Source organism: Saccopteryx bilineata, chromosome 3 (genome assembly GCF_036850765.1).
Source record: "Saccopteryx bilineata isolate mSacBil1 chromosome 3, mSacBil1_pri_phased_curated, whole genome shotgun sequence".
Classification (NCBI taxonomy): Eukaryota; Metazoa; Chordata; class Mammalia; order Chiroptera; family Emballonuridae; genus Saccopteryx; species Saccopteryx bilineata.
In genome coordinates this window covers 202,142,717-202,169,721 of record NC_089492.1, presented here as the reverse complement: position 1 = coordinate 202,169,721, position 27,005 = coordinate 202,142,717, and the positions used below count along the sequence as shown (strand labels likewise).

Here is a 27,005-nt window from a genome sequence, read left to right as displayed (position 1 = left end):
AAAAGATCAGAGCAGAAATAAATGAAATAGAGGCTTAAAAAAAATACAGAGGATCAATGAAACACAGAGCTGGTTCTTTGAAAAGGTAAACAAGATCAATAAACATTTAACCAAACTCACCAAGAAAAAAATAGACAGGACTCAAATAAATAAAATTAGAAATGAGAGTGAAGAAATAACAACTGACACAGCAGAAATACAAAGGATTGTAAGAAAATACTCTGAAGAACTGTATGCCAAAAAATTAGATACCCTAGGTGAAATGGACAAATTCCTTAAAACATATAATCTTTCAAAAATCAATCTGGAAAAATCAGAAAACCTAAACAGAAGGATTACAACAACTGAGATCGAAACAGTTATCAACAAACTCCCAACAAACAAAAGCCCTGGGCCAGAGAGCTTCGCAGGCAAAATCTACCAACTATTCAAAGAAGAACTAACTCCTATCCTTCTCAAGCTACATCAAAAAATTCAAGAGAAGAAAAGACTTCCAAACTCCTTTTACAAGGCAGCATAATTCTGATTCCAAAATCAGGCAAAGACAATACAAAGAAAGAAAACTATAGGCCAATATCCCTGATGAATTTAGAGATGTTAATATTCTCAACAAAATATGGGCAAATCAGATCCAGCAATACATGAAAAAAATCATATATCATGATCAAGTGGGATTTATTCTGCTACAATATTTGCAAATCAATCAATTTGATTCATCACATAAACAAAAGGAAGGAGAAAAAACACATGATAATACCAATAGATGCAGAAAAAGCATTTGATAAAATCCAGCACCCATGTATGATCAAAACTCTCAGCAAAGTGGGAATACAGGAACATACCTCAACATGATAAAGGCCATCTATGACAAACCCACAGCCAACATCATACTCAATGGGCAAATATTAAAAGCAATACCCTTAAGATCAGGAACAAGGCAGGAGTGCCCCCTTTCACCACTCTTATTCAACATAGTTCTGGAAGTCCTAGCCACAGCAATCAAACAAGAAGAAGAAATAAAAAGCATCCAAACTGGAAAAGAAGTAAAACTATCATTATTTGCAGATGATATGATATTGTATATAGAAAACCTTAAAAGTCTCAGTCAAAAAACTACTGGACCTAAAAAATGAATTCAGCAAGGTGGCAGGATATAAAATTAATACTCAGAAATCAGAGGCATTTTTATACACCAACAATGAACTGTCAGAAAGAGAAATTAAGGAAACAATCTCCTTCACTATTGCAACCAAAAAAATAAAGTACCTAGGATTAAATATAATCAAGGAGGTTAAAGAATGTACTCGTAAAATTATAAAACATTGATAAAAGAAATCAAGGAAGATACAAACAAGTGCAAGCACATACCGTGTTCATGGAAAGAAAGAATAAACATCATTAAAATGTCTATACTACCCAAAGCAATCTATAAATTCAATGCAATTCCTATTAAAATACCAATGTCATACTTCAAAGATATAGAACACATATTCCAAAAACTTGTATGGAACCTAAAAATAACACAAATAGCCTCAGAAATCTTGATAAAGAAGAATAAAGTGGTTGGTATCACACTTCCTGATACCAAGTTATACTACAAGGCCATTGTACTCAAAACAGCATGGTACTGGCATAAGAACAGGCATACAGATCAATGGAACAAAACAGAGAACCCAGAAATAAACCCACACCTTTATGGTCAATTGATATTTGACAAAGGAGGTAAGAGCATATAATGGAGTAAAGACAACCTCTTTAACAAAAGGTGTTGGGAAAATTGGACAGGTATTTGCAAAAATATGAAACTAGACCACCAACTTACACCACTCACAAAAATAAACTCAAAACGGATAAAAGACTTAAATGTAAGTCGTGAAACCATAATCATCTTAGAAGAAAACATAGGCAGTAAGTTCTCCGACATCTCTCTCAGCAATATATTTGCTGATTTATCTCCACAGGCAAATGAAATAAAGGACAGGATGAACAAATGGGACTACATCAAACTAAAAACATTTGCACAGCTAAAGACAATAAGAACAGAATAAAAAGACAAACCACACAATGGGAGAACATATTTAACAATACATCTGATAAGGGATTAATAACCAAAATGTATAAAGAACTTGTAAAACTCAACACCAGGAAGATAAACAATCCAATCAAAAATGGGCAAAAGAAATGAATAGACACTTCTCCAAAGAGGACATACAGATGGCCAACAGGCAGATGAAAAAATGTTCAACATCACTAATCACTAGAGAAATGCAAATTAAAACCACAATGAGATATCACCTCACATCAGTCAGAATGGCGATCATTAACAAAACAACACAGAGTAAGTGCTGGCGAGGATGTGGAGAAAAGGGAACCCTCCGGCACTGCTGGTGGGAATGCAGACTGGTGCAGCCACTGTGAAAAACAGTATACAGATGCCTCAAAACATTAAAAATCAAACTGCCTTTTGACCCAGCCATCCCACTTTTAGGAATATATCCCAAGAACACCATAGCACTGATTCAAAAGGAGAAATGCACCCTCATGTTCATGGCAGCATTGTTCACAATAGCCAAGAAATGGAAACAGCCCAAGTGTCTGTCAGTGGACGAGTGGATTAAAAAGCTGTGATACATATATACAATGGAATACTATGGGGCCATGAAAAAGAAGGTAATCTTACTTCTGCGACAACATGGATGAACCTGGAAACTATTATGTTAAGTGAAATAAGGAGGCAGAAAAAGAAAAATATCATATGACCTCACTCATTTGAGGAATCCAATGAACTGAGGAATGGAACTGAGACAGAGGAGGGATCAAAGGGACCAGAGGAAAAGAGGACAGAGGGAAAGGGGATGATAGGATGGGATAATCCTGAAGGGAAGGGGGGAGGGTGAAGTGGGGAGGGTGTCAAGGGAAATGTTGAGGGGAATACAGAGGAAGGGAGCATGCATTTGGGTCAACACTAGAATCTATGTAAATACAATAAATTAAAATCAATAAAAAAATAATAATAATACATCAAAATAAATTGGGATTCATTCCAGGAGTACAGGGATGGTTCAACATCCACAAATCAATCAATGTAATACACCACATTAACCAGGCCCCTGGCCAGGCAGGGCAGGACAGAGCAGACAGTTCAAAGTAGACCAGCAAGGAGCAGAGCAGAGCTGTGTAGTTGGAGAGAGGCCTGGCCCCAGGGTTGCCTCATAGCCACATTTATTTCCCCATTGTGCTGTGTCACAATTGAGCTTTTTTGCACTGAATAAAGTTTCCTTCTTCCCTGCACACTAAATTGGGGATCTTGTTGGCACTAAATTGGTGCCAATGTCCATCAGTTGACAAAAGCAAACATTATATTGCACTTTTTGCTGCATATTGTATATAAATGTACTAGAGTTGCTGTACAGTTAAAAAGTCAGCTTTTCAAATCTAGTTATGGGTTATACATTTTATAGAACTCATCCAAATAAACAAAATTTTAAAAATAATTCAAGGCCTTGGCTGGCTCAGTCAGCGGTAGAGCATCAGCCCATGTGGAAGTCCCGGGTTCAATTCCCAGCCAGGGCACACAGGAGAAGTGCCCATCTGCTTATCCACCCTTCCCCCCTTCCTCTCTGTCTCTCTCTTCCCCTACCACAGCCAAGGCTCCATTGGAGCAAAGTTAGCTGGGGTGCTGAGGATGGCTCCATGGCCTCTGCTTCAGGCACTAGAATGGCTCTGATTGTGATTGCAGCGGAGCAACACCCCAGATGAGCAGAGCATCATCCCCTGGTAGGCATGCCAGGTGGATCCCAGTCTGGAGCATGTGGAAGTCTGTCTGTCTGCCTCCCCCAACCTTCTCACTTTAGAAAAAATAATAATTCAAGTCATAATGTTATGAAAAGAATTATAAGTACACAAATAGTTTCAGCCACAAGACAATATTTAGTATAAGTTATAAAAGAGAAGTTTTAAGACTGCGTCACCTACCTTGCGCAATAGCAGCAAGTCTTCCCTTTTCTTCAGGGCTGAGCTGCAGCATGGTGTCTATGACCGGAAGAAGTCTCTCCCTTTCACTGCCTGGCTTTAGGAAGATGAACTGCAGCAAGACATTCTTCAAGTACTCCAGGTTAGCTACAGACTTCTCTCGCTCTTGATTTCTTTCCAATCTTCTAATTTCACTTTTGAGAAGCTTGTATTAGAGAAATGATTTAAAAGTAGGTTTTAAGAGCTTCTGGTTAAATACGGAAGGCTGAACACATGCATTTTTCTTTTTTTCCCCTTGAAATGCCCCACAAAATGACAACAAAGGAGACTCAAGGAGAGGAGAAACATGAAGATAAGAAATGTCAAAAAATTCCCAGAAGATGGGAGACATGAAGTGTGACTCAGTTCGGCTGCTGACCATGTACCACAGGCAAGAGAGAATGGGTCCCACAGAAAAAGAATCTTCTGCTCATGAGTCCAGGTTATCATCTAAAACCAGGTATAAAAACTGAGGACTACGTGAAGTCTACATATGTGGGTACCATGTTGCTCCCCCCACTTTTTACTCTCTATACAAACTAAGCCAGGCGGCTCAAGGCTCTGGGTTACCAAACACACTGGAAGGAGTGCAAGCAGAGTCTAAGCAGGGGCTGAGGTGAACATCTGTATCCAGCACTGATCCCTTTCCCTGTCCAGAACCTCAGGCAGTGGAGATGTACACAATAAAAATATGTTTACATGATAAATGGAAGTCAACCAAAAAAGAAAGTCAAGTTTATGACAGAGTGAAAATTCTGGAAGGTAAGACAATCTAAAATACTGGCAGTCCCTGGGTTACAAACAAGATAAGTTTAGTAGGTTCAAAAATGTTTAAGTATTTATGTGAACAGAAAGGTAAAAATAAATACTATGTTAAGACAAACATCGATCTAAGTTACATTTACTAGGTAAAAGTACCTATTCCAACTTACATACAAATTCAACTTAAAAACAAACCTACAGCCTGACCAAGTGGTGGCACAGATTGGGACACAGAGAACCCAAGTACGAAACCTCAAGGTCACTGGCTTGAGTGTGGGCCCATCTGTCTTCAGTGCGAGCTCATCCAGCTTGAGCATGAAGTCGTTGGCTTGAGCGTGGGATCACAGACATGACCCCATGGTCACTGGCATGAGCACAACGGTCACTGGCTTGAAGCCCAGCATTGCTGACTTAAGCCCAAGGTCACTGGCTTGAGCAAGGGGTCACTCACTCTGCTGTAGCCCCCTGGTCAAGGTACATATGAGAAATCAATCAATGAACAACCAAGGGGCCACAAGGAAGAATTGATGATTCTCATCTCTCTCCCTTCCTGTCTGTCTGTCCCTATCTGTTCTTCTTTCTGTCTCTTCTCTCTCTTTCTGTCTCTGCCACAAAAAGAAAAAAAGAACAAACCTACAGAACTGGAAAAACTCCCTGTACTGCCAGAAAAATGGAGCACACGCTATGAAGAAGATGGTAGGGCATTATTAGTCTCTGAGAAAGATTTCTGAATTAAAACAAAAAAATACAGTTTTATTTAGTCACTTCCACTTGTTCAGGGAAGTTAGCCAACTCTGTCCTAAGGCCCAAGGTCATTTAAAATAAGTACAATAAAGTCTAAGAAATCATGTGAGAATGTATATATGTGGAAATAAATTATTTAGTCACTTAGGTTCAGTGAGCTAGTTAGTGATTTGTTAGAATGTGATAATGTTGTGACTGTGAGGGAAGATGTTTTTTATAGACATTCATACTAAAGTATTTAGTAATGGGATGTCATAACATATATAATGTACTGTAAATAACTGAATAACTCAGTATTAAAAAATTATTTTGACAAGGACAGCTGGTAGCCCTGAACAGTACAGAGCAGAAGCAAGTGCTTTTCAGAAAGACAGGAGTTTGACTTTTTGCTCCACCATTTATCAGCTTCAGTGGTTCTCTCCTCCAGTGATTTTGTTAGACAGGACAAGGGTCTCAAGGTCTAGGCCATTCTTATTAAATGTTAGAATGCAGCACAGTATTTTATAGATCAGCTATGAACAGGATAAGTCTGACAGGAACCCAACCTGATCAGTGTAGCCAATTGCAAAAAAGAAATCAACATGCAATTGACCAAACAGTGTGCATAAGCCATGGTTAGCCTCCCTTTTGGGAGACAGAACTTTGGATGTGAATCTTGTCTCCTTTACTGGATGCAAGTAAATAAAACTACCTTGCTTCTTGCTTTTTAAAGACAGCACCCCAGTGGCAAATCCCTTGAGTTTGGTAACAATTATGAGGGTTAAATTCAGTAATGTAAAACCCAGGGCCTGGCTCATGGGAACTATTCAATAACAACTCTCCAAATACAACTATATTTGGAGAGTCGATGTATCACTGAGTCAGGATGGGAATATCTCACTTAGGTAATCCTCAACTGCTCCACAATCTCCCTTGTTCCTTGTGTCTCTAAAACGAGATCCGGCTGTTCAGGGTGGTACGGCGGTAGACCCTTGTGTCTCTAAGATGGAAAAGCTTTCTACGCCATCGTGCCATCTGTGAACAGTAAAGCTGTACCATACATATCTATCAGGAAAATGGTCTGAGTAAGAAATGATCCATGGTTCATCTTTAAATTTAAGGACCCATACTCATTTAAGTTTTATTTAAGCATATATGGAATAATGACTTGTGAATAACCTAATTTTTAAATCCATTAAGTTTCTTAGAAAAAGTAGGAATTAAAATAGTATTTATATAATAGATATAAAAGCAATTAATATTTCTTGATTTCAGGAATGTAATATCATTAAGAATCAAGATGTTATGGCTAGATCTAAGAAGTGAAATTTTAAACCTAGGTAAGTGTGTGTAGGGGGTCAAGTAAGCCAAATTGGTGCGTTTTCTTGTTGGCAGTTTTTGGACCTTACCTTAATTTGCTCAATAAGGATTGCATTGGTTGCTTCCGTTTCCCGAAGCAAGCCGTTTAAGTGGTCAGCACTTTTTGTGGTGGAACTGAGCTTTTGCATCAACTCTTCTTTGGTAAATTCAGCATGCCACAAAGAAGGTTCTGCAAGATGTTGTTCCAATAATTAATTTTGAAAATCAGGATTACAGATGAAGATTCTAAATAAGAAAAATAGCTTAGTATAGATATTTTACCCTGCAATATTACATAGGTCCACTCTCTTTGCCATCCCTCTAGTCAGCATAACACAAAAAGTTGTATGTTGAATGTAACACAAACAAGACAATCTCTGTTGTAAAGCATATAATCTAATTGAATAAAAGCTCTATGAGCCCCAATTCTGCAATTTGTTAGGCATTTGTTTATAAATTGTTTTATTAGTTTTATCACTCATCCTCCTCTATAAATGTCCCAAGAGCTTGTGTCATTTTACTTATAGATGAAAGAAGTATTGTGTGACCTGTGGTAGTACAGTGGATAAAGAGTGGACCTGGAATGCTGAGGACACTGGTTCAAAACTCCAAGTTTTCCCAGACAAGGCACATATAAGAAGCAACTATTACTACTACGAGTTGATGCTTCCGGCTCCCTCCCTCCCCCCTTTCTCTCTCTCTAAAAACCAATAAATAAGATATTTAATAAAAATGAAAGAAGGGCCTGGCCGGTTGGCTCAGCAATAGAGCATCGGCCTGGCATGTGGAAGTCTCAGGTTCGATACCAGGCCAGGGCACACAGGAGAAGCACCCATCTGCTTCTCCACTCCTCCTCATTTCCTTCCTCTCTATTTCTCTCTTCCCCTCCTGCAGCCAAGGCTCCATTGGAGCAAAGTTGGCCCAGGCACTGAGGATGGCTCCATGGCCTCCGCCTCAGGTGCTAGAATGGCTCCGGTCACAACAGAGCAATGCCCCAGATGGGCAGAACCTCGCCCCCTGGTGGGCATGCCGGGTGGATCCCAGTCGGGCACATGCGGGAGTCTATCTGACTGCCCCCCACTTCTAACTTCAGAAAAATACAAAAAAACAAAAATGAAAGGAGTATGTATCATTTTTCAGATTTTACAGATGACAAAACAAGCTCTGAGTCAATAACTGATTTTGGCAAAATCAAAGTCAAGTCTGATTCTGGGCTCTACTGGCCCTTTATAGTGATGCCTCTCTCTCAGCACCATGAAGTCCACTTGAAGGAACCATGACTGCGGTTTCTACCCACATCATCTTCAGTGACCATGGATACAGCTAGTCTTTATTACTCCAGATCCAGAAACTTCAGAAAGATGACAGATTCCATCTGAACTCTGAACATTAGTATTCATTATAGGTAGGAATAAAATATATAAAAACTTCACTATATTTAAGAAGGCAAATTCAGCACTACTACTTTATCAAGAGGAATAAAACTGTTTTTAGGAATAGTGAGAGAATATTTATCATATTTTTTAATATCACTATAGAACTTACAAACATGCATTTCTGACTCAAGCTTAGGGCAGAACTAATTCTAATTAATTTTTTTTTCTTCTTTCATCCTGCAGAGAATTTTTCCATTTGAAAAGGGGTGGAATAGTGATAGAAACTTTACTGGAGTAGATCAAGAAAGCACAAATACTTTAAGTAATATTAACAAGACAAGACAGTAGAATTAATGTTTTATTTTGTTGGTTTTTTTCAGAGAGAGGAAGGGAGAGAGCAGGAGACAGAGACAGGAACACCTGTTCCTGTATGTGCCCTGACTGGGAATTGAACCACCAACCATTGCATTCCAGGTTGATGCTCTAACCAACTGAACTATCCGGCCAGGGCAAGACAATAGAATTAAATAAGAGAAACATATTTGGGCCCTGATCAGTTGGCTCAGTGGTAGAGCATTGGCCGGGTGTGTGAATGTCCTGGGTTTGAGTCCTGGTCAAGGCACATAAGAGAAGCAACCATCTGCTTCTCCATCCCTCCCCATCTTGCTTTTCTTTCTTTCTCTCTCTCTCTCCCCCCCCCCCACCCCCCGGCAACCATGGCTGGATTTCAGAGAGTTGGTCCTGGGCACTGAGGATGGCTCCAAGGCCTCTGCCTCAGGCACTAAGAAGAGCTCAGTTGATAAGCAATGGAGCTACGCCCCAGACAGGCAGAGCACCGCCCCTGGTGGGCTTGCTGGGTGGATACGGATTGGGCACATGCAGGAGACTGTCTCTCTGCCTCCCCTCTTCTCACTGAATTAAAAAAAAAAAGAATAAAAGAAAGAAACATACTTAAACAGAGAACATACCAAGCTTTGCTTCAGGAGAATTGAGAAGCTGCTCTAAAGACTGTCTGTGAGCACCAGCGGAAGACACAGACTCTGCATCACTCGTCTCCATTCCTTCTCCCTCCTCCCGGGTGACACCGTGCATATCCAGAAGTGGGAGGTCTGTATTTCTCCTTTCTCGAAGGTTCTTCACAAGTTGGTGGGAAGGAGTTGGGCCTACTAATTTTAAAGTGGAAGTGAGAGTGTTCAAAATATTTAAATTCAGCATTAACAGAGATACACAATAAAACTAAAATGATACTAGGGTTGCTGAATGATATGGTAAGGAATTTGAATAAATAGAAGAAAAAAATAAAGAAGAATTTCTAAGGCAGTCCCAAAAATTTAGTTATAAATTTTTAGATAAGATAAACTGTTAGATAACACCAAAGCTCACACAATAAATAGAGAGCTCAATATTGACACCTTCACCTCTATAGGTTCCTGCCACTGCCTACTCACATATTCAGTGCTCAGGCAAGAAGAACCTAGAATCCAGGGGAGGGAACTGATCAGTCATTATTCATTGGCAAAGGCTTTCCTGCTTGCTGGTAATGAACACTTGCAGAGAAATGTAGACTTGGTAAGACACTTTCAAACACATCATTTTATTAATCCCAAGAAACCTGAAGTTCAGAGAAATTAAATGACTGCCCAGAGTCTCATTAGGGACCAGAATTCTAATCCAAGGTATTTTAACTTCAAATTTCATTTATTTTCCATCCATTAAGTTTACTCTCAGTTTCTTTTCAACATTAGCCCTCAGGCTACATTTGCTGAGAATTAGCCCTGAGATATCTCTCGGGAGTTCTGATACCTCACTAACTGGCTTACTGTACTGCTGATTCCTAGATTACAATCTCTTGTGCAACCAGTGTTTCCTCGGCTGATGATTTCCTGTGCTGATTCTTGGCATATGTTAAATTATCCTGAAGATGGTTTCCGACCCTGATGAGTGACTTATTACTGCCAATTCCCTAGTGACATTTTTCCATGGGAAAGAGTATTAAATATAAAGCTGATACTAACACTAAAATGTAGCCTTATCTTGGCTGGCAGATTACCATGTCTTCCAGAAAGTAGAATGTACAATACTGGGTGTGGTTGAGATAAAACTCCCAACTAATCAGAAATTTGAAAGGGAAGAAGCTGTACTGGCCAAGCAATCTACCAGTTCAGTGTTGTATCAGTGTTTCAAAGCCTCTTGCTCTCTAGTGACAAAAATACATGAGAACATGAAAAACTACTATTTCCACACACATACCTTTTGTGGTTGGCTCACTCTTAGGGTGGAAAAGCTGAGTTTCCACCTTGGAGAGCTGCTGCTGCAAACTTTCTACCGTCTTTCTGTGCTCTTCTTGCAGATGTCTCACTTGATCTCGGAAGCTGTTACAAAGGACCTCATTCTGGGACGACAGGTGACTCACAGTCTGTGCATGTTCAGACTTCATCATCATGTTCTCTGACTGTATTGAGCATAACCTGAACAGTGAGAGGAACTTAATTCATATGAGATCTTTTAACTTAAGAGGCTGACTCAGTCTTTCTTAACTGGCTCCTACAAGAGAATTAGCCCTGAGCTATGAATTAACGTCTCTCCTATGCATCTGTATGTGACTAGTTGTTTAACAACCTTGGGGGAAATGACATTGGCTGTCATCTAGTTCAAATCCTATTCTGTGTTCCAAAGGTCAGATGAGGGACCTTGGCTGAGAAACTATAATGTATGTTTCAGATCAGAAACTCCCTTCATAGTTTATCAGAAAAACAGAAAATTTTCTATATTTAGAGCCTAAAAATTATACTTTTAATTAGTGCACTTTGGGTTATCTTACGTGGTAGCTCAATATGTATAGGATTAATATATGTTTTCTCTATCCCCCAGAAACACACACAAAAAACTCTGTCTTTTGATTCATAAAGAAAGCCTTGAAGTACCCCCTTTTGAGCCAATTAATATGATACTCCAAAACAAAGAAGTTGCTATAGCTGTTTCTTAGTTTCACTGCACTTCAGAGCCACTGGGTACCCTATAAAAATACTGACATCTAGTTATCATCCTTGAGCCACTGAATCAGAATCTTCAAAGGTGATCCTAGTAATTGCCTACTTCTAGCAGTTTTCCATGTGATTTTCTCTAGTTAGCTGATACTATCAAGGGACCTACCACTTGGAAACTACTGCTTTTAATCGCTCAGCTATAGTGTTCTATATGTTTGGCTTTGGTAGAACAAACAAAACATTTTCTGATTACACGAAGGATCCACAGGTACACTATCATAAAAATTCAAACAATACAGAGGCAATCACAGAAAACAGTTAAAGCCATCTTTGATTCACTCCTCCCCATGCCCAACTCCACGGGCAAACATCAGGAATCATTTGGCATGTAACCTTGTAAGAGCTCTTTTGCATGTGCTACAGGCACACCACCTAAGATTTTGAAACAAGATTTAGTGGCTAGGCTCGGTGGTAGAGCGTCGGCCCAGCAAGTGGATGTCCCGGTTTTGATTCCTGATCAGGGCACACAGGAGAAGTGCCCATCTGCTTCTTCACCCCACCCTCTCTAACTTCTATCTCTCTCTTCCCCTCCTGCAGCCATGGTTCAATTAGAGCAAGTTGGCCCTGGGCACTGAGAATGGCTCCATGGCTTCTGCCTCAGGTGCTAAAAATGGCTCTAGTTGCAAAGGAGCAGGGGCCCCAGATGGGCAGAGCATCACTCCCGTAGTGGGCTTGCCAGGTGGATCCCAGTTGGGGTGCACGTGGGAGTCTGTCTCTGCCTCTCCTCCTCTCACTAAATTTAAAAAAAAAAGATTTAGTGGCTAAAAAAAGACATATGCAATAAAAACACCATGCTTCAGAAAAAGTATCTTAATTGCCAAATTCACATTGATTAATGGGTTTAGAGAATGCTAATATATTATATATCCTACCCCTCAAACCTGTATCACTCCTGCAAGCATTTTGTTCATTATCTATCAAGGAAATAAAGGAAGAACGACTAGCCATCACAACAATTTTTTAAGGAAGATAAAAGCTGCATTTTAGATCTAGTTACGGTGATAAGGCTTCATTTTCAGGTGGTCACAATGACACATCTGAATTTAGCTATCTGAGAGATCTATAAGTTTAATCTTCCACCTGGAACTAGAACAACTGTGAGGATGAAGAACGTTCACTAGCCTGACCAGGTGGTGGCACAGTGGATAGAGTGTTGGACTGGGATGTGGAAGGACCCAGGTTCGAGACCCCGAGGTCACCAGCTTGAGCACGGAATCATCTGGCTTGAGCAAAAAGCTCACCAGCTTGGACCCAGAGTCGCTGGCTCCAGCAAGGGGTTACTCAGTCTGCTGAAGGTCCGCGGTCAGGGCACATATGAGAAAGCAATCAATGAACAACTAAGAAGTCACAAGGCGCAACGAAAAACTAATGATTGATGCTTCTCATCTCTCCATTCCTGTCTGTCTATCCCTCTCTCTCTCTGACGCTCTCTGTAAAAAAAAAAAAAAAAAAAAAAAAAAGAACGTTCACTGTTCTGTCCCAGCTGTTTCTGGAGTGTTTATATTAATTAGCTGGCAGTGATTTTCAACCTTTTTTTTTTTTCAGGCACAAATACACACTAATTACTAAGGTCAGTGCCCCTGACTAAATACAACCATTTTCATCTATGGCACAAATAAATTAGTTAATAAAGAAGAAGAGGTCAGGGCCCCTTTTTCTTTAGTAATTAGTTTATGAGTGCATGAGAAACAAAGGTTGAAAATCACTCTGGACAATATAGGTATTAGCTGGTCACCCTATTTATTCTTCTGTAGCTATTTTTAAAATCTCATACAGAAAAAGTATAAATATTAGAATGTTTTAAAAAGAGAATATATAAAGGGTATTTCTTCCTAGGGCACAGCCAGCAATAATACCACTAGTTTTTAACATTTGGGGGGAAGAGCCCTATAGATATCTCAAAGTGCTATGAACACTGACCTGCACTTAGAAGAGTGATTATTAGCATATAGTGAGTGCTCAAAAAATAGTTAGGAAATGACTGAATTACTTCAGAGGCATCACTTGCACTTTGTATTAGCAATATAGTTTGCAATAATTTTTCTAGAGTAAAGAATATGTGCTGGAAATTTCTGATGTGAACATCAAGTACATGTATCATTATATATAAGCTAATCTCAAGGCAAACCTTGGTGATAGAAATCTGGCAGGTCTTTCCTGAAACTTTTGATTTATGAAATGAAAATATAAATCACAGTTAAAAGGATAAAAGCCAAGAAAACAAAGTGCTTTTACTTTTTAAGATGAGCCTTAGATTGGGCATGTATTATAAATTCTTCTGAGCCTGACCAGGCAGTGGCGCAGTGGATAGAGCATCGGACTGGGATGCGGAAGACCCAGGTTCAAGACCCCAAGGTCGCCAGCTTGAGCGAGGGCTCATCTGGTTTGAGCAAAAGCTCACCAGCTTGAGCCCAAGGTCGCTGGCTCGAGCAAGGGGTTACTTGGTCTGCTGAAGGTCCACAGTCAAGGCACATATAAGAAAGCAATCAATGAACAACTAAGGTCTTGCAAAGAAAAACTGATGATTGATGCTTCTCATCTCTCCATTCCTGTCTGTCTGTCCCTTTTATTCCTCTCTCTCTCTCTCTCTCTCTCTGTCTCTGAAAAAAGAAAAATTCTTCTGAGATGTGTAAAGTATTCTCACATCCTTGATGAAAGATGCTCAGTGAAGAATTCTTTTCCTCAATCTAAGATACAACTAACATTACCACCTGATTCATTTATTTTTTATTTTTTTTTATTTTTTTTTAGAGAGAGACAGACAGTCAAGTACACAGGGAGAGAGATCAGAATCATCAACTTTAGTTGCAGCACTTTAGTTGTTCATTGATTGCTTCTCATACGTGCCTTGACTGAGGGGGATCCAGTCGAACCAATGACTCTTTGCTCAAGCCAGTGACCTTAGGATTCAAGCCAGAGACCATAGCATCATGTCCATGACCCCACACTCAAGCCAGCGAATCTGCACACAAGCTAGTGAGCCTGCACTCAAGCTGGTGACCTCGGGATTTCGAACCTGGGACCTCAACATCTCAGGTCAACACACTATCCACTGCGCCACCACTGGTCAGGCTGCCACCTAATTACTTTATGACAGGAATTCAAAGTTCTTTGTTCATATTAATCTATTTATTCTGTCAATACTTCTAATGACTCTTTAAAGTACTGATTAACAAAAGTGCAGCAAGCTGAAGATAGAGCTGCAAAGTTGCATATTCTTTTCAGTTAGCACCTGTTTGCATGTTTTTCTACAGAGAAAGAAAAAAATGCTTGTAATTTGATACCTGGTTAGGAAAATAGTGTTTTGGTTTTGTTTATTTTTCTTTTAAGAAACATTCCAGCCTTAAAGGTAATAGGAAAGACAGAATACTGGATGAAAACTCTGTCTTAAAAAAAGCTAAGGGCGTCGACCTGGAAATGCTGAGGTCGCCGGTTCGAAACCCTGGGCTTGCCTGGTCAAGGTACATATAGGAGTTGATGCTTCCTGCTCCTCCTCCCCCTTCTCCCTCTGTCTCTCTCCTCTCTCTCTCTCTCTCTCTCTCTCCCCCATCTCTCTCTCCTTTCCAAAATGAATAAATTAAAAAAAATAATAATTAAATAAAATAAAAAAATAAAGGCTGATGTGGGTTTTAAGGAAACAGAGGCTCTTACCCTGCCCAGCAAACATGCAAAAAAAAAAAAAAAAAAAAAGCTAAGGAACAAAAACAATCAAAAGGGAGAGTTTTTTTAAGGCAGAAAATACAGTTACTAAGCCTTTAGAAGTATCTATTTCATATTTTCAATTTTTACTTATTGCAATGACCACAAATTAGGAGTCCCGATCATGAAATACTTTGCTGCCTGGTACAGGCTCTGTCAGTGTTGGCAAGCCTACTTTTCCCGGAGTTCCGCCTCCTTGGACACAGTTTCCTGCAGCATCCTGTTGTGCCTCTCCAGCAGAGTGTCATGCTCCGACTGTAATGTCTGAAGTTCAGACACACTGAACTGTAAATTCTTTTGGGTATCTTGTAATTTGATTTTTAGTTGGTCAACCAGCATTTCCAGGTGTTCTCTAAAACAGAAATAAACAGTTAAAAAAATTTTTTTAATGTGAGCATGATTTTGTAGTTGCAAATAAATTTTACTTTTAATCTTTTAATGTCATACTCTTGCTATTATTATGAATGATTCTAAAGAAAATATAATGATCAGAAGAATTCAGAGACTAAGATTAAATATAAGCAAAAAACATTATAGTCAGATTTGGAACTCAGGCACTACAGATTTAGAAAGTCTTTGAACTTACCAATTTCATATTCAAATGGAGCAATTAAAAGGCATCAAAAAACCTATTTTATGTTGTAAGACTATGCCATTAATTTTATTTTTTTTATTTATTTTTTTTATTATTTTTTTTTTTAGAGAGGATAGGGAGAGACAGAGAGAGAAGAGACAGAGAGAGAGAAGTGGGGGAGGAGCTGGAAGCATCAACTCCCATATGTGCCTTGACCAGGCAAGCCCAGGGTTTCGAACCGGCGACCTCAGCATTTCCAGGTCGACGCTTTATCCACTGCGCCACCACAGGTCAGGCCATGCCATTAATTTTAAAAGAAAAATCACATAGTCCTAAACTAACCATTATGAGAGGGGTAGATTAGACCAAGCTTTAATTAAACAAGTCCTGGGAGAAAAAACAAAAAAGTCCTTGGAGATAGAAAGTCCCTGGAAACCTTAGACTTTGTAGCTAGCTTTTGCATTCCAGCTGGTAATTCTGCCACAACTAGTACAATACACTATTTAGTTTTTTCTTTTTGTAGTGTGTAAGAAAATAGAAGGAACATCAAACATTTACATGAAAATAACTTGAGCCCCAAGTTTGGGCAAGATTAAAAGGTCTAAGTCTTTAAAACGGTGAAATTTTTTATATGTGTCAATATTCAACTTCAGCTTTAAAATGAACTATTCATAGAGAAAATATCTCAACATTTTCATTCTACAGAACTTATATTTAATAGACACCTAGACAAAAATGAATAGAAGCATAAACATAGAAATATTGCAGGATATTTAGTCCTGCTCTGAACAGTAGAGCCAGATGTATAACTGTTCTAACACTAAACTTTTAGTTATAAAAACTAAACTCACATGCTGTAGATTGCCCTACCTGTCTTTTATTCCTAGTATACTTTAATTTACAAGTGGTTTGTATGGTAGTTTTACAGAACATCTAACAATATACTATTGAAATAGTAATTGAAATGATCATAAACATAAGAAAAATTTAATTCTCGACCAAAGTATAGTACTTAATTTAAAACTTTTTGAAATATGTAAAATGTTAAGAAACTTGTTTAACATAATTAATGGTGAATAAGTACTTCATGGAAGCATTTTTTTTATACTTCTAAACTTTCAATTTTACAAAACCTCATCATACTGTAACTTTGTCTGTATTTCCACTATGACCAGATCCTACCACAGATGAAATTAGTATGCCTACATCTCAAAGACTAAACCCTTCACACATGTCTTTGAGTTTGTAACAGTGCCTTTCATACTGACATTTCTCTGCTGCTGTCTGGAGACACAGTGAAGCCAAAAATTCTATTCTCATTGGTTGTACATGTAAAATTCCTGTCAAAATAAATCAAAATAGGATTTTCAAACTACTTGGTAGAAAACTTGCTTTGGGGAGAAAAACCCTGTATGTTTCTTTTTTTTTTTTTTTTTTTGTATTTTTCTGAAGCTGGAAACGGGGAGAGACAGTCAGACAGACTCCCTCATGCGCCCGACCGGGATCCACCCGGCACGCCCACCAGGGGGCGACGCTCTGCCCACCAGGGGGCGTCACTCTGCCGCGACCAGAGCCACTCTAGCGCCTGGGGCAGAGGCCAAGGAGCCATCCTCAGCGCCCGGGCCATCTTTGCTCCAATGGAGCCTTGGCTGCGGGAGGGGAAGAGAGAGACAGAGAGGAAGGGGGGGGTGGAGAAGCAAATAGGCGCTTCTCCTATGTGCCCTGGCTGGGAATCGAACCTGGTTCCCCCACATACCAGGCCGACACTCTACTGCTGAGCCAACCGGCCAGGGCCTTTGTATGTTTCTTAAAATTCAGCTTTTACCTTTCTTGTTTAGCTTCCTTGGTTTCAGTCTGAGACACAGATTTATTTTTCTGTTGTTTTAGAACATTATGAACTCGGACTTTGTAATTCTCGAATTCTGAGGTTATGGCAGCTTGTTCCACCTATAATATTGAAAAGAGAGAAAAAATTTTCTATTGTATTTTCTCTTGTAACATGAACCTCTATTGTGTTTCAGAGATTAATAAATTAAGTTGAAAACTTGTTTTTGAAAATGAGGAAAATGGCTAACACTCTTTACCCCCTGATTGATTATGGCTAAAAACTGTGCTTGGCCATATACTTTTTAAAATATTTTGAATGATCTAATTTTGTCTGATGAGAGATAGACTTCTACCACGTTCTGTCACCTGTATGGACCCTGAGAAAGAAGACACTACTGAGGAGGGCTCCTGATAGCTGAGCTGAATTTTAAAAAACAGAGCCTAGCAGCCATTTCTGCACAGAGGTCTGTCACAGAAACTACTTCAGGGAGAAGCCTGCCCTGAACTCCTTGCCTGTCCTGTGTCTCTGCCATCTGAGCAGCCTTTATGAGTTCCTGGAGTCCTGTTTCAACCAATAAGAGTGAGGTTTCTCTTCTAATGGAGTATGTGCAGCTATGTTTCTATCAACATAGGGATCAATCAGAGCAGCTCCATTCTGACCGAGAACAATGCCTTTTGGAACAATCATATCGCACTTCCATGACGATGGACCAATCAGAGACCAGGAGCAGAGACTTCTGTCTACATAAGTCAGTTCCCCTCTGGCTCTGACAGCAGATTTTTTTCTTTCCACTGAAGACTGCATTTCCCCACCTGGGCTGAAGCATGGAAAATACCTCACAGGAATAGCTCGGCAGAGTTGTCTAGCAGGAGAGGGGCTTGGTCCAGTGCTGCCTGGTCCCAAGGCCATCTCACTACCATGCTGTTCACACAGACATGGTATATCTCAATTGAGTTGTTTTGTACTGGATAAAGTTTCCTTCTTCACCGCACCCCAAAGTGGGGATTCTGTTGGTGCTGAATTAGCACCAACGACCATGGGTTTACACCTGGTAGATTAATTTACTACCCATAAATTTTATAATGACACAAATTTGCCCATGGAAGTTTAGGAAAATTTTTGCATATACTATGCCCTCTTTTTATAAATACAAAAAAATGTAATTCAAAGAAATTAAGCTATCTGAACTTCAGTTTTCAAAAGAGAGTGGGAAAATTAAATCCTACACTTGTCACTTTCCTGAAATGATCTTAAACTTCTACTGACCCTTTTGCCAAGATTGTTTAGATAAAAGCTGCTCCTGTAACAAAGCTAGTGTACTGTTGTTTGTATGTAGGTAAACAGGCCCCAAAAGCCATTCTACTAGAATATTATATATAATCATTTAGCTCTCAGAAAGAACTGTAACACTTCTCTAATAAAAACTTTAAAACAGTAACTTTCTGCTCGACCTGTGGTGGCGCAGTGGGATAAAGCGTCGACCTGGAAATGCTGAGGTCACCGGTTCGAAACCCTGGGCTTGCCTGGTCAAGGCACATATGGGAGTTGATGCTTCCAGCTCCTCCCCCCCTTCTCTCTCTCTGTCTCTCCTCTCTCTCTCTCCCTCTCCTCTCTAAAAAAACAAAAAAAAAAAGGAAAAAAAAAAAAACAGTAACTTTCTTACACACAGAAATTGCAAAACGGGTTGAAATGAAAATATGTACTCATGTCTTTGCTTTTAGCCAAAATAAAGTTACCCAAGTGGCAGGGTTGTGATGAGATTTGGGTTAGGGACAGATGAGCTGAATTCGGTATGCGTCTAATAAGTGTCCTTAAATAACAGCAAACACTAAAAAATGGAACCACAGCCCTCAAGTAAGCTGCTATCTAATTGAGAACAACACATGTGACATGCTGCTTCCATGTGAAGAACAAACCCTGGCAGCGCGGCACTCCTCCTGCAGGGCTGCCACCCTCTGCTGGCAGGCGCTCAGCGTGCGCTGGTGCTGGTCTGCAGAGGTCTTCAGGCGCTCGTGAACGCTGTGCTTCTCAGCTGTCATTTCAGCCAGCTGAATCTGGGGCAGAAGCTTTCAGTTAAGCTCTAGTAAGCATGACCTCCACTAGTTAAACAAATTTTCCTTAAATGTACACTTGAGTTTGGAGACATGAGTCTCAAATAATTAAGAGACATAGTTAAATATCTGAATTATCTATTAATATTGAAAAGTAAAGACAATAAAAAACATTTTTCTTAATAAACTAGTTTTCCTTAAATAATAATAAAAATCAATAACAAAAAAATTCCAGAGTACATGTTTTAATTCAATTAAAATACCTCAAGAGGTGTTTAATTGAAGAAAAATATTTAGGAAAAATAATACAATTGACCCTCAGTATCTGTGGAGAATTGGTTCCAGGAACCCCATGGAAATTTAAGTCCCTTACACAAAATGGGGTAGAAGAATGCACACATCTGCAGATTCCCAACTGTGGACTGAAAATACTGTTTTGATCCATGAACTGCTGAACCTGAGGATACAAAACCTGAAGCTATGTGGTGCCAACTGTTGATACATACGTATCTGTATATATATACACATTTAGCAAAATACCTAAATGGTACCTTACTTCTACATGAAAAAGATTTTCTAAATCTCAAAAATTAAAAAGAATCTTACTTTGTAGACTTCTACTAGTTGCTGACTTGCCTCTAGCTCGCTCTTTAAAGATGCTTGAAGCATTAAGTGGTCAGTTTCCTACAGAATGAGAACCTTGGTTAAATAAAAAATGTCATTCATAAATACACTGTAAATGAGTATTGAAATGTGAAACTGAGGAATTAACATACTGATTGCTTTGAATCTGCCAGTTCTTTCTTGGTTTCCATAAGCAATTGCTTGATTTTGGTGTTTTTCTCTTCATATTGTTGCAATGAAGTCTGTAGTGAAGCTAGTATAAGAAATAATTTCAAAAGCGATAAAACAACTTTTATGAATGAATTTAAATAAACAAATGATGAGTCTTTTCTTTGTATTAATCTATCTCTTAAAGAAACTTGTCTTAGCTTTTTATTGTGGAATGCTTCAAACCTACATGACAATAGGAGCAACAGTGCAATAAACCCCACTGTGCCCATCACATGGCTTTAACTGTTACCAACACGTGGTCAGTCTCATTTCACCCAGACCCAAAGTGAGGCTTGTGGGTTAAGTCCGGCTGCTGCCTGTTTCTGTCAATAGTTTTAATAAAAATACAGTCAGGCTTATTTGTTTACATATTGTATAAGACTGCTTTAGGGCAACAAGAGTAGACTTAAATAACAGTGCATATGGTCTACAAGGCCTAAAATAATGATATTTACAGGCTGGCCCTTTATAAAACAAGTCTGCCAACTCCTGAACCTACTCTTTTTTTTTTTTTTAATTTTATTTTTTACTTTTATTTATTCATTTTAGAGAGGAGAGAGAGAGACAGAGAGGAGAGAGAGACAGGGGGGAGGAGCTGGAAGCATCAACTCCCATATGTGCCTTGACCAGGCAAGCCAGGGTTTTGAACCGGCGACCTCAGCATTTCCAGGTCGACGCTTTATCCACTGCGCCACCACAGGTCAGGCTGAACCTACTCTTTATGTCCTCACTTCTTCTTATTTTTTTACAAGATATCCATTCATTTGTAAATATTTTAGTATATACAGTATGGAGCAAAAGTAAGTTTACAGTTGTTCATATGAAAAATAATATGCCAGTGAATAATAGTTCACCAAGGAACAAACTGAAACATAAGGAAAACAAAAAACTTTTACGCTAACGGAGATAAGGAACAAGGGGATTCCCTGTTTAGGTCCCAGGTACCCATCCACAACCAGCAGGCCAAATCTAGCTACAGTCTACTGTAAAATAAACAAAGAATATAGGATAAAGACCACGTGTAAGTCATGAAGCTTTACTCTCTGGTCCTTTACAGAAGAGTGTGCATGATGTCTCATTCAGACCAATTATACGAGCACTGTGTAACCATGCGGCTAAAAGATCTGAGAAGCAATGATTAACTCTATGTAGTTAAATCCACACATACAGATTGTATTACCCAGTAAATATGAACAGGTATATTTTTAAAATATATCTTTTTTTGTTTTGGGTTTTTTTTTTTGTATTTTTCTGAAGTTGGAAACAGGGAGGCAGTCAGACAGACTCCCGCTTGCGCCCGACCGGGGTTCCACCCGGCATGCCCACCAGGGGGCGATGCTCTGCCCATCTGGGGCGTTGCTCTGTTGCAACCAGAGCCATTCTAGCGCCTAGGGCAAAGGCCATAGAGCCACCCCTAGCACCCGGGCCAACTTTGCTCCAATGGAGCCCTGGCTGCGGGAGGGGAAGAGAGAAACAGAGAGGAAGGAGAGGGGGAGGGGTGGAGAAGCAGATGGTTGCTTCTCCTGTGTGCCCTGGCTGGGAATCGAACCCAGGACTCCTGCACGCCAGGCCGACGCTCTACCACTGAGCCAACCAGCCAGGACTAAAAATATATCTTAACTATGCCTTTTTATGATAAATCTATTTCGTTATTTCCTGGTAGCTATTTACATAGATCTAAAAAGCATTTTATAAAGCACAAATTACATATGGAGCCTTTGTTAAGTGCTCCAGGATAAACAACATATAGTCAGTCCCTGAACTCAAAGAAATACAGAGTGAAACTAGGGGCTGACACAATCAGGTAAAGCAAAATATAATGTTAAGAAAGAAATACAACAGGCTCTAGGGATCCACATGGATTAAAGGTTATATACAGTTTTCATGGGACAGAAACATTTCCATAGCACAGGAAACATTTAAAATTAGGAAGGATTTCAAAAGGTCAGCATAGAGTAGGAGGAGGACAGGGCATGAAAGGAAGAAGAGCAGCAGATAAAATATACAGTTAAATCATGTCTCAGGAAAAATAAATATCCCTCTTTTCCTGTGAAAAAGTAATGAGAATTAAGTTAAAAAGTTACACTGTGGTCAAATGTCTTAGAGGTTTAAGATTAAGAATGGCATTCCTAATTCATTAGGCAGAATGAGCCAACCATTTTTTTTTCTTTTTCAAGTGAGAGGAGGGAAGATAGAAAGAAAGATCCCCAACCAGGATCCACCTGGCAACTCCCCATCTGGGGTTGATTCTCTGCCCATTTGCGATCATGCTCGCAACTGAGCTATTTTTAGCACCTAAGGTGGAGGCTCCACAGAGCCATCCTCAGTGCCTGGAGCCGATGTGCTCAGGCAATCGAGCCATGGCAGCTGGAGAGGAAGAGAGAGAGAGAGAGAGAGAAGGGGGGAAGGGTGGAGAAGCAGATGGTCACCTCTCTTGTGTGCCCTGACCCAGAATCAAACCTGGAATATCCACATGCCAAGCCAACACTCTACCACTGAGCGAACTGGCCAGATCCCCAACCAGTTATTTTATTGTATGAAACATTGTCTTCATGCCTCCTTCTTTCTACTCCACCACAACTTCTTAGCTCCAACTCCCAAGGCCTTTGTTGCCATGATTTTACCCCAGCCTGATCAGGTGGTGGCGTAGTAGATAGAGCATCAGACTGGGACGCAGAGGACCTAGGCTTGAGCTCCAAGTTTGCAGGCTTGAGCACGGGCTCACCAGCTTAGGCGCAGTGTCGCTGGCTTGAGTGTGTGATCACAGACATGACCCCATGGGCACTGCCTTGAAGCCCAAGGTTGCTGGCTTGAGCCCAAGGTCGCTGGCTTGAACAAGGGGACACTCACTCTACTATAACTCCCCCCCATCAAGGCACATATGAGAAAGCAATCAATGAACAACTAAGGTGCTGCCACAAAGAACTGATGCTTCTCATCTTTTTCCCTTCCTGCCTGTCTGTCCCGCTCTGTCCCTATCTAAGAAAAAAAAGATTCTACCCCATTCTAATTACCTTGATATACTATTGATACACAAGTAGATTGACATTCCCCACTGTCTTTAATGTGTGTGTGTGTGTGTGTGTGTGTGTGTGTGTGTGTGTGTGTGTGTATTTTTCTGAAGAGAGAAGCAGGGAGTCAAGCAGACAGACTCCCACATGCACCCAACCCGAATTCACCCAGCATGCCCACCAGGGTGCAATGCTCCACCCATCTGGGGTGTTCCTCCATTGCAACTGGAACCATTCTAGTGCTTGAGGTGAAGGCCATGGAGCCAACCTCAAGGCCCCAGCCAACTCTGCTCCAGTGGAGCCTTGGCTGCAGGAGGGGAAAAGAGAGAAAGAGAAAGGAGAGGGGGAGGGGTGGATAAGCAGATAGGCGCTTCTCCTGTGTGCCCTGGCCGGGAATTGACTTCCACACACCAGGCCAAGACTCTACAACTGAGCCAACTGGCCAGGGTCTTTAATTTTTTTGATTGATTTTAGAGTAAGGGAAAGAGCAAGAGAGAGAGAGAGAGAGAAACATCGATTTGTTGTTAACCTAATTTGTGCATCCACTGGGTGATTCTCATATGCGCCCTCACTGGAAGTCAAACCCACAACCTTAGCATAATGGGAGGACACTCTAACCAAGTGAACTAATTAATCAACCATGTTTAAAAAGGGCCCAAATACATTCTGGTATTCAAGTACTTCAGATACTTAATGAATTGGATGAAAAATATCTTCCAAATCATGCTTCACTTCTTCCTAAAAGGTCAAGCCTTCATTCCAACTAGTCAAACCTTCTAAAATAAAGTTCTTAAAATTTTTGCCCCTATCATGACTGCAGAAAAGAATATCCTTCTCAATCAGCTTTTTCTCTACAAACCTTCAAGGTAACTTCAAGGCTCAATGGAGCCCCAAATTCTAAGTGTCTCAGTAAACAGAATCTCTCTCCTCTCTGCACTCTTAGCACTCACTGCCTGTGCCACTCATTTCTGTACTTATTTATCAGTGAGAAGTGGGTGGTCTTCTAAAATAAGCACTTATTTTTTATTTTTCCAAGGTTTAAGCCTCTCTTTCAGCTGTGTCAAAAATAACACAAATAGCCCTGGCCGGTTGGCTCAGCGGTAGAGCGTCGGCCTAGCGTGCGGAGGACCCGAGTTCGATTCCCGGCCAGGGCACATAGGAGAAGCGTCCATTTGCTTCTCCACCCCTCCGCCGCGCCTTCCTCTCTGTCTCTCTCCTCCCCTCCCGCAGCCAAGGCTCCATTGGAGCAAAGATGGCCCGGGCGCTGGGGATGGCTCTGTGGCCTCTGCCTCAGGCACTAGAGTGGCTCTGGTCGCAACATGGCGACGCCCAGGATGGGCAGAGCATCGCCCCCTGGTGGGCAGAGCGTCGCCCCTGGTGGGCGTGCCGGGTGGATCCCGGTCGGGCGCATGCGGGAGTCTGTCTGACTGTCTCTCCCCATTTCCAGCTTCAGAAAAATGCAAAAAATAAAATAAAAAATAAAAAAATAACACAAATTCACTAATTCACAAAACCAATGTTTGACTGTGGGAATATAACATAGAGGTCTGCTGCTACTTGCACCAAGATGTAACTGAAAGATATGGTCTATGCATCGTTAATGGTATATGTATAGTGAATTGTCTGGAAACTATACAATCTGTTCAACTATCTGATTAGTCTCACTTTTATCCCTGGATACAGGTAGTCATCAGAACTATGCCCATTTGGACTTTATTAGTTTATTCATTCACAGAAACATCTTTATTGAGTTGGGATTTGGCCACAGGCTGAATGAAGCTTGCATTACAAAACAGTCATGGAAGATTTGCTATTTTATTTATTGTGGAGAATGAATGAAAATACAATTTAAAATTATCCATGGTTCTTATTAAAATTAAGTATAACAAAATGAAGATTGGACTTGAAAATTCCCTGAGCAGACCAAACCATTTAAGCCACATAAATAAAACTTAATTTAGCTTACTCTGCAAAACAAGTTGAACTTGTTAACTTGGGTGCTTCTTGTAACTGCCTCTGATAATCATTTAAAAACTTAAATCATCTTCCTAAAATGATATACGATAATCACCATTAACTAATCCCTTGTGGGCTGGAAGCCCCTATTGTAATAACCAAACACTGTAAAAGTTAAACAACTTTTTCATTTTGACTTTATAAGCCACCTTGTGGTATCATGCCCTGAGCTACCTGTATTTAAAACTAAATGCTCCCTGTTGTGAACTGTTCTTTTTTTTTTTTTTTTTTTTTTAGAAAGCAGCCTCCTTCCAAATCTTTTGTTTTCATTGGGGCTATACAGAGAATTCTTTTAAAAAATAAGAGAAATCACCTGACCAGGAGGTGGCAAAGTAGATAGAGTTGGACTGGGATGTGGGAGACTGAGGTTCGAAGCGCAGAGGTCACCAGCATGAGCCTGGGCTCATCTGGCTTGAGCGCGGGTCGCTGGCTTGAGTGTGAAATAATTGACCCCAAGGTAGGTGGCTTGAGCCCAAAGGTCGCTGGCTTGAAGTCCAAGTTCCGTGGCTTGAGTAATGGGTCACTTGCTCTGCTATTGGCCTCCATTCAAGGCACATATGACAAAGCAATCAATGAACAACTAACGGTGCCGCGACGAAAAACTGATGCTTTTCATCTCTCTCCCTTTTGTTTGTCTGTCCCTGTCCCTCTTTCTGAATCTCTCTTTGCATAATGCCATGGCATACAAGGACTCTCCCACGTGAATCAGCCAGGCAAGCCAATATCCATTGTGCAGGAGGGTGTGATGATGGTCCACCAAGTACTGACTGAACAAGCCCAGGGGCCCTAGGTTCTGATAAGGAACACTCTGAGGCCAGAAGACAACCCACGTGTAGTAGCCAAAGGAGAGGGTGATGACGGTGAGCCAGAACAGACTGCCCCTCTGGAAGTAAGCCTCATCATCTGCGGCCGCCACCATCGCTGCAGCGCATCCCTGGATTGCGCTGTGAACTGTTCTTATATACACAATAAACTCTTACCTAATACTATCTATTGAATTTGTAGTTTTAATTTTGTTATTTCTGGATATTTGACACTCCTAGGCTAGAATTAACTTTTTTTTTTTTTTTCTTTGTATTTTTCTGAAGCTGGAAACGGGGAGAGACAGTCAGACAGACTCCCGAATGCACCCGACCGGGATCCACCCGGCACACCCACCAGGGGCGACACTCTGCCCACCAGGGGGCGATGTTCTGCCCCTGGGGGGGGGGGGGGTCGCTCTGCCGCGACCAGAGCCACTCTAGTGCCTGGGGCAGAGGCCAAGGAGCCATCCCCAGCACCCGGGCCATCCTTGCTCCAATAGAGCCTTGGCTGCGGGAGGGGACCAGAGAGAGAGACAGAGAGGAAGGGGGGGGGGGGTGGAGAAGCAAATGGGCGCTTCTCCTATGTGCCCTGGCCGGGAATCGAACCCGGGTCCCCCGCACGCCAGGCCGACGCTCTACCGCTGAGCCAACGGGCCAGGGCCAGGCTAGAATTAACTTTAAAATCACTTATCAGCCTTTTAAAAACACAGATTTCAAGGTCCCAACCATTAAGATACTGATTCTTCACCTTTGTGCCTGGGCTTTCTAAAAAGCTCTCTGAATACTGTAAGACAGTGAAGTCAGTTCTGGGACCATTGATCCCATATGACATAGTGTTCCTTTTTAAAAATGTCTAAAAAAATGTTCGTTCACACATCTTAGTACCAGGAAAAGCTGTGTCTCTCAGAAGC

General features: G+C 40.7%; 1 protein-coding gene and 1 pseudogene across 6 annotated transcripts in view; both read right to left on the bottom strand.

The window, feature by feature from the left end:
* Positions 1–27,005, bottom strand: part of GCC2 (GRIP and coiled-coil domain containing 2) — a 137,659-nt gene that overhangs the window by 62,262 nt on the left and 48,392 nt on the right. For 4 of the 6 annotated variants that reach the window (XM_066268570.1, XM_066268573.1, XM_066268575.1 and 1 more), the window contains 9 exons: positions 20,207–20,307; positions 20,037–20,114; positions 19,296–19,433; positions 17,377–17,498; positions 15,153–15,329; positions 10,482–10,699; positions 9,200–9,397; positions 6,906–7,045; positions 3,976–4,177 (listed from right to left, as the gene is read on the bottom strand). In XM_066268570.1, the coding sequence (XP_066124667.1) occupies positions 3,976–4,177; positions 6,906–7,045; positions 9,200–9,397; positions 10,482–10,699; positions 15,153–15,329; positions 17,377–17,498; positions 19,296–19,433; positions 20,037–20,114; positions 20,207–20,307 (1,374 nt within the window). The remainder of the gene's footprint in view (positions 1–3,975; positions 4,178–6,905; positions 7,046–9,199; positions 9,398–10,481; positions 10,700–15,152; positions 15,330–17,376; positions 17,499–19,295; positions 19,434–20,036; positions 20,115–20,206; positions 20,308–27,005) is intronic. The other 2 variants (XM_066268571.1, XM_066268572.1) reach the window with 2 other exon arrangements.
* Positions 25,757–26,210, bottom strand: LOC136328703 (transmembrane protein 254 pseudogene; annotated as a pseudogene).